General features: G+C 47.0%; 1 protein-coding gene across 1 annotated transcript in view; it reads right to left on the reverse strand.

Moving 5' to 3' along the window:
- Positions 1 to 12,970, reverse strand: part of PAX5 (paired box 5) — a 184,603-nt gene that overhangs the window by 68,717 nt on the left and 102,916 nt on the right. The window contains exon 7 of the mRNA XM_021691302.1: positions 8,725 to 8,854. Coding sequence (XP_021546977.1) covers positions 8,725 to 8,854 — 130 coding nt within the window. The remainder of the gene's footprint in view (positions 1 to 8,724; positions 8,855 to 12,970) is intronic.

The raw sequence follows: 12,970 nt of genomic DNA on the forward strand, positions 1-12,970 counted from the left end.
CTGGTAAATGACTGAGCAGCCCAAGAGTCCAGGGCAAACGGGAGATCGCCACACCCCCCAGAGGGGCGGCCACTCACAGCTCACACTCGGTAGAGTGTGGCTATATGGCAATGTGGACCCAAGGGGGACAAGGTTTTCAATTTTCCAAGACAAGTGAGACGTTTTAATCTTTATGTTAAATCGCCTGACTTTCAGGCACTTTTAAATTTAACTTTTTGATAGTCACATATTGACAACATTTGAAAAATTAAACATGTAAATGATATTTGGTAAAAAGTCCTCTTCCCATACCCAGTTCCCTGCTTCTGCCTAAACATGGTTATTAAGTTCCCGAGTATCCTTCTAGGGTTTCTTTATGCATGTGTGCACAAATACAAATATGCATTCCCATTGTCCTTCTGTTCTTTACACAAAAGGTAGCATTCTGTACACACTAGTCTTGCTTTGTTCATGAATAATGTATCTCGAAGATCCTTTCCTACCAGGACATGGAGAGCGTCCTCATTCTTTCCTACAGTTGCACAACAGTGCAGTGGATGGCTAAACTACTCCTGACTTCAACAGTTCCCTGATGGACATTTGGGTTGTTCTCCTCTGATCTTTAAAATGTTAATCTAAGCTTTCTTTTTTTTTTTAAAGCTTAAAAAACACTATGCAGACCAAACAACCTTTGCGCTGCACTGTGGGTATACAGAATGCCAGCTGAGGGAGGTGTTGGGCCGTGGCTGGGTCTATGAGTTCATAGCGTAGATGCCTATCTGGACTTTGCAGACCCTTCAGGCTGGGGTTACTAGTGGGAAAAGAAATCAAAATCACTTCAGTGGAGAACGGCTTCAGGTAAGTACTGCTTGAAGATTCTTTGCCTTTGAGGTGGTGAAATCCCCATCACCAGAGGTAACCAAGCCCTGATGTAGAAAAATCCTTGGGTGGGTGAAGAGAGGGGCCGCCCAACCTGTGAAGTTAATTTCCACTGATTTTAAGAGCCCCTGAAGCCTGATTATGGGCTGGGCCCCACTAGCGGCAGAGAGAGAACTAAGAAACAGTCCCACCCTTCCCAAATCTCACTCACTCATTCATTTTACAGTTAAAAGGCATCTACTGAGGCTGGATCTTGTCAGGAATACCTTTCCCCCAAATCTTCCCAAAGCTTCTCATCACTGGGATCTCAGATCAAATGCCACCCTTTTAGAGAGGCTCTGCTTTGTTCCCCACCCCCACTCACCATTGCTCTTCAAACAGGTTTCTCCAAAACACGAGCCATGACAAAATTAAGTTTTTTTCCCTCTAGTTGCTGTGAATTGTCTGGCTCTTCCCAGCAGGTAAGCCGGTGAGGGCAGGGACTGGCCACCAGGACCACCATCGTCCTCCAGCTGGGCACATGGTGGGAGTCCAGTACACAGTAACTATTCATGTTTTGCTCTTTTCCAGCTCACACAACTTTGACACCCCAGCATTGTCCATGGGATTCCTAGGCAAGCTCCAGGGCTGAGCCCTTGGTTATAAGATACAATGCTATATCGTAGCTTTAATTATATTTTTGGGGGCATCTTTGGCAGACTGGATACATAAGGAATTTCTCATATTTTAGTTTTTGCTATTCGTTATGATTTCACTGTGAGGTGTTTCGTTGGGTCTGACTGAGCCTCAAAGGCCCATGACAAACAGATCCGAGGAAGTGCTCCCCGTGGACAGATGAACAAGTGGTCAGCCATTCAGAGTGGCTTGGCACTGGCCAGACTTTTTGGAACAAAAGCCCAGAAACACACTAATCACTACCATCTGTTGAGTGTTTACAGGTGCCAAGCACTGTGCTAAGACTCTGCATGGACCATGCGTGTTATCCTCACAGGAAGCCTATGAGCGGGTTCTGTCTGGGCTTTGTTTTATAGTTGGGAACTTGGGCATGGAGGTTAGTAACCCGCCCAAGGTCAGCCAGCCAGAATATGGTGACACTGGGCTTCAAGCTAAGCAGTCTGGCTTTCCTGCTGACATTCTCAATTACATGCTAGAAGAAATGCCCTCTGGAAATTTAGACTGGGATTTTTTTTTTGTCCATCCCACCACATAATGGCAGCAGGCCACAAAGGTCAGGGCTCTGAGTGAGCCCTAGTTCCAGCTCTAACTCACTGGATGTGACCCTGAGCAAGTCACCTCCCCTGTCTGGACCTGGGTCTCCCCAGCTATCAGGTGAGCAGTTGGACTGCATGACCCTCCCAGCCTGCCCATCTGTGGTCGGGATGTTTGTCCTGAGGGAGGCTGGGAAGTGCCTACACAGGCTCCTGGACCCTCCAGATGACCTTCTCCCTCAACTACCCACACGTCCTCAGATGCCCCTGTCGAGGTTCTCAAACTCTCTCCCCCCCCACTGTCTCATTATATGCTTGCAACCGCCAAAGGAGACATGCAGGGCAGGAATCACCATCCCCATTTCATAGACAGGAAAACTGAGGCCCAGAGGACAATCTTTTTGCTGAAGGATAGGACAATTAAGTGGGAAAGTCCAGGCTTACGCCCATTCCTCTGACTCCCAATCTAGTGCTCTTTCCTCCAGTCTTCAGCTATTGCTGATGAAAAAGGCAGAGGCGGAGGGCTTTCTTGGGCTGCCAAGTCTGGGGTATTGAGGCTCCAAATGTTGAACTTAGGGGTACAGCAAATCAGAGCTGCTGGGCTTAGGGACTTAGCATCATTCTGTCTGCCTTTGTGGGTGCTCATCTGCAGCCCCGCTATGGTCTCTTTTGCTTAGAGCGGACAGTCCCCAGGGCTCCCCCTGGTCCTCCACCACACCAAACTTATTTGAGGAGAAGAAGCCTCCCTCGGTCTCCTCCCTCCATTCTAACAGCTGATGCAAAAAGATGGTGCTTGGGGGAAGAAGGCTGGCAAGGATACAGGCTACCCCCGTTCCTTTGTTCTTCCAGGCAAAGGTCAGGTGGGCACCGCTGAGGGCAAGACTGCTGGGTCCTTCAGCAGTAGGGAGGTGAGCAGAAGCAGGGAGCCTGGCATCCCACCCGCTGTCCTCCCTGGCAGGTGGGCACAGTGGCTGCTCCATCGGCAGGCCTGTGGCCCAAGGACACACCTGCAAATAATTAGTCCCAATCAGGATGATCCCAAACTGCTGATGATGCAGAAATGAGCAGGCCATGTCACTGGTTTGCAAATGGTGAGCAGTTTCTGAACCGTGGCCCTGGCTGGTAGAGCAGGAGTTTAACTTAATATTTAATGTGGCATATAAACGATGGAGAGAAATCGACTTGTTCTCTAATGAGATCTTCCCTGCACAGCACAGATTGTAAGGGCCGAGATGGAGCAGGATGGAGGCCACCTCCCCCACCCCACCCCTCCCCCGGACTCCAGCTAGAGCCCTGAGCTGGCTCACAATCCAGCTGAGCACCAACTACGCTCTGGGCTCTGTGGGGAGCAGAGAAGGTAAGGCATGGGGCTGGTCTCCCCGTAGAGTTCAGAACTGTGTCAACACATCCACGAACACAAGTGGAATTCTATCACTGCCCCGTGGTCACATGGAGGCCATCCTAACAGCTCTTGGGGGCATTCCTTCAAGGTGTTCTAGCGCTTCTCAGTGGGGTCAGCAACTGCCCCCTAGAGGGTGTTTGGAAAATTTGTTGGGGCTTTTCAACGATTGAGAGGCATCACTGCCTTGCGGTGGAACAGTCCCCACTGTGAAGTTTCCTTTCATCTTGCACGACTGTCATGTCCTGCCCAACAGGACAGGTGAAAAATCTGTTTATAATTATTTAAATCTAGCACTGAACTTCATTTGCATATAAATGTGAACTTGCAATTTCCATGGTCTTAATATACACTGAATTTTCTAGGAATGCAACGACTGTGTAAACCAAGCAAAGCTTGTACCTTAATATTTTACTTGGAACTTTGCCAGGAGTTCCTCACCTATTCATAAAATCATGCTCACTGTATGAGTAAGTACGAGTCCCTAAGCCTGCTCAGGGCTGTGGCATTCACAGTGATTCTGTGCACGGGGCAGGCCCTGAACTACTTCATTATGTCTTGCAGTTTAATCAGGCAGAGTATTTACTTATCAAAGTACATGGTATTTTTTTAAAGATTTTATTTATTTATTTGAGATAGAAAGAGAATGAGAGAGAGCACGAGCCGCGGCACAGAGGGAGAGGGAGAAGCAGACTCGCCACTGAGCAGGGAGCCCAACTTGGGGCTCAATCCCAGAACTCTGGGATCATGACCCTAACTAAAGGCAGACGCTTAACCACCTGGCACCCAGGCGCCCCCAAAGTACATAGTATTTAATTATAAACAGTTTCACTTTCATTCTTCCTGTATCTCATAATTAAGGCACTATTTTTATTTTATTTGAAATCAGATGTGAAGATTGTTTTTATGAACTTTATTTTAGGAGAGTAAAGGGGCATTGTTAATATCTGCTATCCCAGGGGGATGCTGGCTGGGACCGGGCAGAGAACCCCAAAATCACAATGCCTCATAAAGCAGGGGAAAGACTAGGGAATCTACAAGCCTCCGACCTGCCTGTGTGCACCCATGCCTCTGTGTGTGTGTCCTTTATATTTTTCCACACCAACGGGATCATACTTCACACAGTATTTTACAAAGGATTTATGTACTTAAAAATATATCTTGGACATTTCGTCATTTCGGCATAGACAGCTCTACTTAATTCTTTTTAATTGGTTTAATTGGTTGCATAGTATTTTGTGCTATGAAGGAGCCATAATTTATTTAACCAGCTCCTATTGACAGACACTGCATTGTTTCCATTTGTTTGCCATTATAAATAATTCTGAATTTTACATCACATACAAAAGACTTACATTTTTAACTGCCATTTGTATTATTTTTTCTTTGTCTTTTATAATTTGGAACAGATTTTTAAAGCTTTCTCCACTCTAAGATTATAAAAAGTATCCCTCGTTTTTTTCTAGTTTATTATTGGTTTCATTTTTTACGAAGTTTAGATCAACTTGGAATTTTTTTTTGATATAAAAAGTGCGGTATCTATCCAACAAACCCAGTTGTCCGAACACCATTAACTGAATGATTTATCTTTACTGATTTGATAAAGAGGACACGTATTGAATGGAGCACTGGGTGTTACACGCAAACAATGAATCATGGAACACTACACCAAAAAGTAATGATGTAATGTATGGTGATTAACATAACATAATAAAATAAAATTTAAAAAGAACAAAAACAAAACAAAACAAAAGAAATACTACATTTATAAACACCCACATATAATTTGGATCCATTTAAGGACTCTTTATGCTATTATATTTGTCTGTTTACTTTAGTTTCAGTTACAAATAGCTTTAGCGGCGCCTGGCTGGCTCAGTCAGGAGAGGGAATGACTCTTGATCTCTGGGTTGTGAGTTCAAGCCCCACACTGGGTATAGAGATTACTTAAATAAATAAATAAATAAACTGTAAAAACAAAAAACAAAAAAATAGTTTTAACTGCTGCTGTTTTATCATAATGTTTTTAAATAGGCTACGACTTTTGCTCATTTCTCTATTTCAGAATTTTTTAGCGATCCTTGAGTGCTTATTCTTCCAGTATTTTGTATCATTTAGACATGTTCCAAAAAAAAAGAAAAATTCTGCTGCTAGTTCGATTGGGATTGCGAATGAGTAGATTACTTAGGGAAAACTGACATCTTTATGATATTGAGTTTTCCTGCCCAAGAACAAGTTATATCTCTCCATTTATTCTTTTATGTCCTTAGTGGAGTTTATTTTATTTATTTTTTTTAAGATTTTATTTATTTATTTGACAGAGAGAGACACAGCAAGAGAGGGAACACAAGCAGGGGGAGAGGGAGAGGAAGAAGCAGGCTTCCCGCAGAGCAGGAGCCCGATGCGGGGCTCGATCCCAGGACCCTGGGATCATGACCTGAGCCGAAGGCAGATGCTTAATGACTGAGCCACCCAGGTGCCCCTCTTTCATGTCCTTAGTGGAGTTTAAAGTGAAGTTTATTCCTCAGCATTTGGGGTTTTTCTGGTGCTATTGTTAAAGGACTCTTCTATTATTTTTCTAGCTAGCTATTTGTTTACTCACAAGAAAGCTAATGATTGTATTTATAATTAGAATACTTCTAATATTTCAAAATCAAGCATATGGTTATGCAAAATCAAGACATGGGTGAACTTTTAAAAAATCGATTGAATTTTTCAAACAAGATGTATTTATTTATTCTTAGAGTGTGCATGAGAGAGGGGAGTGGGGGGGGGGAGGAGCAGAGGCAAAGGGAGAGAGAATCTCCAGCAGACTCCCTCCTAAGAGTGGAGCCTAACACGGGGCTCAATCTCACAACCCTGAGATCACGACCTGAGCTGAAGCCAAGAGTCAGATGCTCCACTGACTGAGCCACCCAGGTGCCCCTGAATTTTAAAAAATTGTAATAAAATAAAATAGCTCAGAATTGCACATGATCATGAAGTGGTCTTAGATATAGTAAGAGCTCTTCATGTAATGTAATACTGATTTTTCCCAACAGCTTTCGTCTGCCACCTCATATCTTGCTCTCATAGCCCTATATGGTCCTCTACAGAAATACCCTTCAGCGATGAACACCCAGAAAAACACACCTCTGGGGAAGGGCATGCCAAAAAACCCATTTTCTCTATTTTTCCCAGAACAAGGCAGAAAATATTTCTTCCAATGGTACATTTCTATACCATCCACTACCTGAGTGCTTTTAATATTCTACAGCAGGTAATTTAATGTGTTTTCAGGAAAGATGAAAGTTAAAAGCAACACAAAGAGTAAGAATGGGTCAGAGACTAGAATTATCTCCAAAATTAAAAAAAAAATTTAAAGATCAAGCATCATTCGGACTTCACTCTGGAGTACGAATAAGTCTTTGGTCAAAGGTTTATCTGAAAACTCAATCCATGCCCAGACCTGCTGCCTGGGCCAACTGCAGCCTTCTGGGGGAGAGGACCTCAGGGGATATCTGTGCTGTCAGTAAAGCCTCGCTCTAACTGAGGCTCCCCAGCCTCTATACCTGTCCCAATGCTGACACCTCCCCACCTGCACCAGCTCAGCTGCCTCCAGGTTCTTGTCAGGATGGGCAAACAGGACCCCCACTGTCTGAGCCCCATGAGCCCCAATGCCAAAATATCAGCACAGGTCTTAGGGTTAGGTTCTCACTGTCTTGGAGCCTGTGTGACATCCAGCCCCCTCCCCAAAAGTTCTAACCTAAGCCCAGTTCCCAGCTTCCCTGACATAACCATAGCCCCCCTATACTTCTTTTTTTTTTTTTTTAAAGATTTTTATTTATTTATTCATGAGAGACAGAGAGAGAGAGAGAGAGGCAGAGGGAGAAGCAGGCTCCCAAGGAGCAGGGAGCCCGATGCGGGACTCGATCCCAGGACCCTGAGATCATGACCTGAGCTGAAGGCAGACGCTCAACGACTGAGCCACCCAGGCGCCCCTATTTTATTTTTTTAAGATTTCTTTTTTTTTTTTTTTAAGATTTTATTTATTTATTCATGAGAGAGAGAGGCAGAGGGAGAAGCAGGCTCCCAAGGAGCAGAGAGCCCGATGCGGGACTCGATCCCAGGATCCTGGGATCATGACCTGAGCCGAAGGCAGACGCTTAACCATCTGAGCCACCCAGGCGCCCTCCACCTATACTTCTAAGAACCCCTGTCTCTGTTACTTCTTACCATGTCCTGCCTATCAGCCTACAGGGACATCCTGCTACCCTGGGCTGGACGCCTAGGCTCTGGCCTAAGCGCCACCCCCAAGCCTCCCACTATCTGTCTGTCTGGTATCTGAGACTGCTTCCTGCCTGCCAACTTGGACAAACTTCCAGAGTCTGTCCTCCCATATTATCCCACTGCTGCTGGAGGAGGAAGAGGTATCTACCCAGCCCTTCTAGTCCAGGCCCTTCTGCAGCACCAAGCCTCACAATGATGACCAGCCATCATGAGAAGGCTCTGAGAGGAATAATAACAGCAACATGTATTGGGTGCTTGCTATGTGCTAAACAAGAGCCTAAGCACCTTCTATGTATTGACGAATTAATCCTCGCAACAACACTATGGGTCAGGTGCTATCACCAATCCCATTTTAGGGATTTTTTTTTTTTTTAAACATGGCCCAGAATTCTTATATAATTTACCCAAGATTAGAGAGCTAGTCAATGGCAAGTTCAAATCCAGCAGTGTGCCTCCAGGGTCCAAACTCTTTATACTGATAGCTAAAGAGGCTGGCCCTGGGCCTTCTAGAAAGGCAGCTATTTTGCATCCACCAAGCACCTTCCAGCCTAAACCTCTTGCCCTTCTTGACTCAGCCTCTGCCTGGAAATCTGAAATGTCAATGACAGTTTGACAGAAGTCTGCTCTTTCTCAAGTCTCACCAGCCAGGCTGTCCTTCTCATGAGAAGGACTGAATGCCAGGCCCTACCCACAGGAGATCCCAAAATCACTGAGGCCCCTCTGTCATGGGCCTCCCCTGCCGTCTGTCCCAACCCATGGTCCATTTGGCATTTGCTCTCCTCTGGCTTTATCAGAGCAACAGAAAGCCATGTCTCATCACAGTCACAACCCCCAGCCCCAGCAGTCTCCTGCCTGACCAATTCTGGGACCTCATAACCTTATTAAAACAAAAAATGGCCAGTCAAGTCCAAAAGCACCAAGCCACTCTTCCCACCACACAGGCAATCTCAGTCTCTCTCTCTCTCTCTCCTCCACCCTAGATGCCCTCACCTGTCACAATGGGGTAGGACTGCGGCCCAGGCACGCTGCTCCCGATGTCGGTGGGGGTGGGACTGGTCAGGTTGGCCTTCATGTCATCCAGCCCTCCAGCCAGCGAGGCCATCGCTGAATACTCAGTGGTCTGAAAGAGGAAACAAAACAGAGAAAGCTCAGTATCAAGACTCCAAAGCACCTCAGCCAAATGCCAGCACCACATTCTGGGGTTCAGCCACCTCGCTGGGTTAGCCCATGCTGGCGCCAAGGCCACCCCAAGTGTTGAGAAGGCAGGTCCGACTCAATAGAACAAGACCGGTATCCAAACGCAGCAGTTCTCCCCCGGGGGGAGGAGGTGGGCAGGATTCAGAGCAGTTGCACGAGAATCCCACCCTAGCTTCCTGAGGCTGCAGACGCCACCAGCCCAGCCCCAGCGGCCACAGATGGCCTCTTCCAAGCAGGGAGGGAGAGGTCGGTAACCAAAAGCAAGGCAGAGATAAGAGTCTTGTTGCCAAGAGGATGGAGAGAAAAGTGTCCGATTTCAATGCTCTTAAACCACAGATGCAGAATCACAGAAACAAGGCTAAGAGGAGTCCGAGACATCATCATGCCAGGCCTTCAATTCGTAGATGAGTAAACTGAGGCCCAAGGCGAAGAGGGCTTTGTCCACAGCCAACAGGGCAGAATCCCAGTCCAGAGAGTCGTTCTCCAAAAACTCTCACTCAAAATCCAAAACAGTAAAACCAAACGAACCACGGGTTTGGCGAGTGTTTCTGAGTCCCGAAAGCATGTGAGCACCTGTCTGCTGAGAACTGCGGGGCGCACACCTCAGATTGAGCATGGCCACGCCAACCATGGGCGCCTGGCCCACAGTCGTGCTCCTTTCGTTAAGCCATTTCATGAAATCAAAGCTTGTGATGAGTCATTTCCTTGGCATGCAAGCCCACCATCAGAGTGGTCTCCAGAAGATGCCAACCTGGGTCTTCACATTCAGGGACAGACGAAATGAGAAGCATGAATGCCAGGTCTCTTCCTTCCACCCAACCCCCAGGCTGATTTTCAGGTAAAGAAAATATTTACAAACACCTAAGCCAAAGACTTTGGGTGTGCATGCCAAATTCTAGTGTGAGCAGTTCCCTCCAGGACCCTGGCCTTTGCCAATGGAGGGCATATCCCTGTCTGTCCAGGCTTATGTCCTTGGCAGACAGGGAAAGGGAAGCAAGCAGTCTTGGGCACCTTGGGTAGGATGCTGAGGACTGAGCCACAGGTCATGTAACCAGGGGAGCCCCTGGGCCAGTGGCAGGCAGATGGCACTCAGACTCAGGCATATTCCTGGTGCTTCTCTCAGGCTATGAATTAGAAAGAATTCTTGGGCAGCTCAAACTGGGGTGGCTGGCAGCCATGAGTCCACGAGGTACTGCAGGCCCAGGCATCCTGCCATGAGCCTCACTGAGGACAGCTTTGTCCGGAGCTCCTGGGGCTCTCAATCATCTCCAGCAGAGGCTGATTCTGAAACACGCAGAGAAGAGCACAGGTTTCTAAGGGAGAAGGACAAGATAGGGACACGCCTTTCAACATCAGGAATCACTGTAGAGCTGTAGTAATTAAGACAGTGTGGGATTGGCACAGGGACAGATAAATAGATCAATGAAATAGAAGCGAGTCCAGAAAATGATCTGTGCATATATGGAACCTTGATATATGAGAGAAGGGATGTACAAATCAGCAGGGAAGGATGGACTCTAATCAACAGGGCGGGGGTAACCAGTTATCCATTCAGAAACAAGGGGGAAAAAAGAAATTGGATCTTTACTTTACTCCAGACACAAAAATCAATTCCAGGTGGATTGGAGACCTAAATGGGAAAGGCAAAGGCATCTAACGTGGTTGGCTCTAGGTCCAGCCAAAAATCCTTGGGAACAAGTGGTCCTGGGATGCTCACACAGGGTTCTTGGTCACTGTGAGGACAGGAGGGGGTCCCAGTCATCCTGCCACCCTGATCCGATGCCTCCTCCTCCAGGAAGTCCTTCCTGACTACCATTCCATAGGAGGCAGGTGACCCACCTTTGCTCTGCTGGCCCCACCAAGTGGTCATGCCAGGGCAATCAGAACCACAATCTTCACACCCATGTCAAAAACTCACATTTATTGATCACTTGCTCTGTGTGAGGAGCTTTACCTGAATGTTCCATTTAATCCTCACAGTAACTCCATGAAGCAGGTTCTATGTTATCCCCATTTTACAGACGATGAAACTGAGACCTATGATAGAAGGGAAGCAGCTTGCTTAAAGTCACACAGCTTCTAGGTGCCACAGCCAGGATTCCAACCTGGATCCATCTGACTCCAAAGTCTTGACAATGACTCTGATGATTTTTATACTGTGAGGCCTGATCTGTTAACAGATGCAAAATCAATTTGCTAGTGCCAATATTTTAAAAAATGAAATTAGAATGGACTAGAACAGAAAATACCCAAGGTTCTCACACACAGCAAAAGTCCTGTTTTGGAAATATAAGTGGATACAGATATACTAGGTAGAGATGAGGATGTCTTTCTTGCTTCAGGTCAGGACCAGCAAAGTTTTCATTCCACGCAGCAAGGAGCTGTTGAGAAACGGTCACTGTCGAGACTTCATCCCCCACAGAATTGGACCTGGTCATGGCATTAGCTGCCTAATTTGCTAAAAAAGGAACTCGGAAGTAAAGCTCACTGAAATGGCTCCTTCAGTGCATTGTCATGAGCAAAAAAAAAAAAAAGGAGGTCAAAACAAATCTGTAAGGGTTTCTTCCAAGATGGTGTCTTCTGGAGTTCCTGGGACTCTGGGGTAGAGGACAGGCCTCCCTCCTCTCTGTATTACCAGTGCCCTTTCGGAGGCCTGAGCATAATGAATGTTCAGTGTTTATTGAGCCTTTCTTATGCGCAAGACGACATGTGAAGGCCAGACATGCTCTCTGACCCTCATCCACAAACCCCGAGGGAAAAGACACATGGCCCAGAAGCTTTATCCAAGAGGAACAGGAGTGCAGAACCATTCATTGACCATGGATGGAGTGGGAAGTGGTCAGGACAGGGCTCTTGGGCAGGCGGCACTGAACCTGGGTCTGAGCAATCCCCAACCCCCAAGGCTGATAAGTGTTACAGGAAGGCTCAGAGATAAGAGGACAGGAGTGATCTGGAAACAGGGCACATGCCAATCGTTGAAGGAAGTGAAAGTAGAAGAGGCAAAGACGGAAAGGTAGTTAAGCTGGGATTCAACTCTGATGGGCTTGCACAGGGAACACATGGATGAACACATGAATGAGCCATCCTTAGGTGGGCCAGACAGCAATCTCAACCAAAAGTCAGCATCCCTGAGCCCCTCTGTACCCCACTGCCAGACCTACCCCCTTCCTGGACTCCAGACTGGGCAGCTGGGTCTGCAAGGGAAAGCCTTTATTTCCCCCAAGAAAGCAGAACCAACCTGGCTTTAAGAAAATTGCAAGAGGGTGACCAACGGGGATATTCTGCTTCTCAATGTCTCTGATGCCCAGTTGGAAGGGTCTTTTAGCTATTTGATTTTGTTTTGGTCAATAAATTCACTGTCAAAGTTTGCCCAGTCACTTTGACAGTTGGGTTTGGATCCCCTTTCCAAGATAAAAATCTTTAACTTGTGTTACAGATGTGGTAGGAGGTCCAAAAATCCAGTCTCCCAACCACCACTGGCTGCCAGAAGGTAGAGTGAACTTCTCTAAAGAGTGGGGGCCCTGGGGACAGGGGACTTGGAAACCCTCCCTCAGCTGCCCTTGGCTATCTGTACCTCCCACCACCACCACGTGGCAGGGCTTGGCCCAAACCTAGACTCTCTTCTTGGGTAGGATTCCACATCTCTTACTCTGCTCCTGCGTGAGCCAGGGGATGCTAACATTTAGTTTTGGTGTGTAAATATTCCCTGAGTCCTCGTCACTGCCTGTCCCTTGGAGCTGCCGATGATTCTCTCCAATCTCCTGGGCTCCCCTGCTCCTCAGCCACTCCCGGCAGTCCTACCCTGGCCTGGAGGACTCGTAGAGAACTCCTACACTGTCCACAAGACCCAGCTCCAACGTCACCTCCTTGGGGAAGCCATTCCCGGGTCCCCTACGTCTACAGAGAAATAGTGACTCTTTGTCAATGCTTCCTTACGTCCACAGACCTCCATTGCCATACTTCTACCATGTTTAATGGCCGTTTGTCTATCTCCCTCTAGGCGGCCTTGAGATCATGGAACAGGGAACATCCCTAGAGC

Source organism: Neomonachus schauinslandi, chromosome 13, assembly GCF_002201575.2.
Source record: "Neomonachus schauinslandi chromosome 13, ASM220157v2, whole genome shotgun sequence".
NCBI classification, from domain to species: domain Eukaryota; kingdom Metazoa; phylum Chordata; class Mammalia; order Carnivora; family Phocidae; genus Neomonachus; species Neomonachus schauinslandi.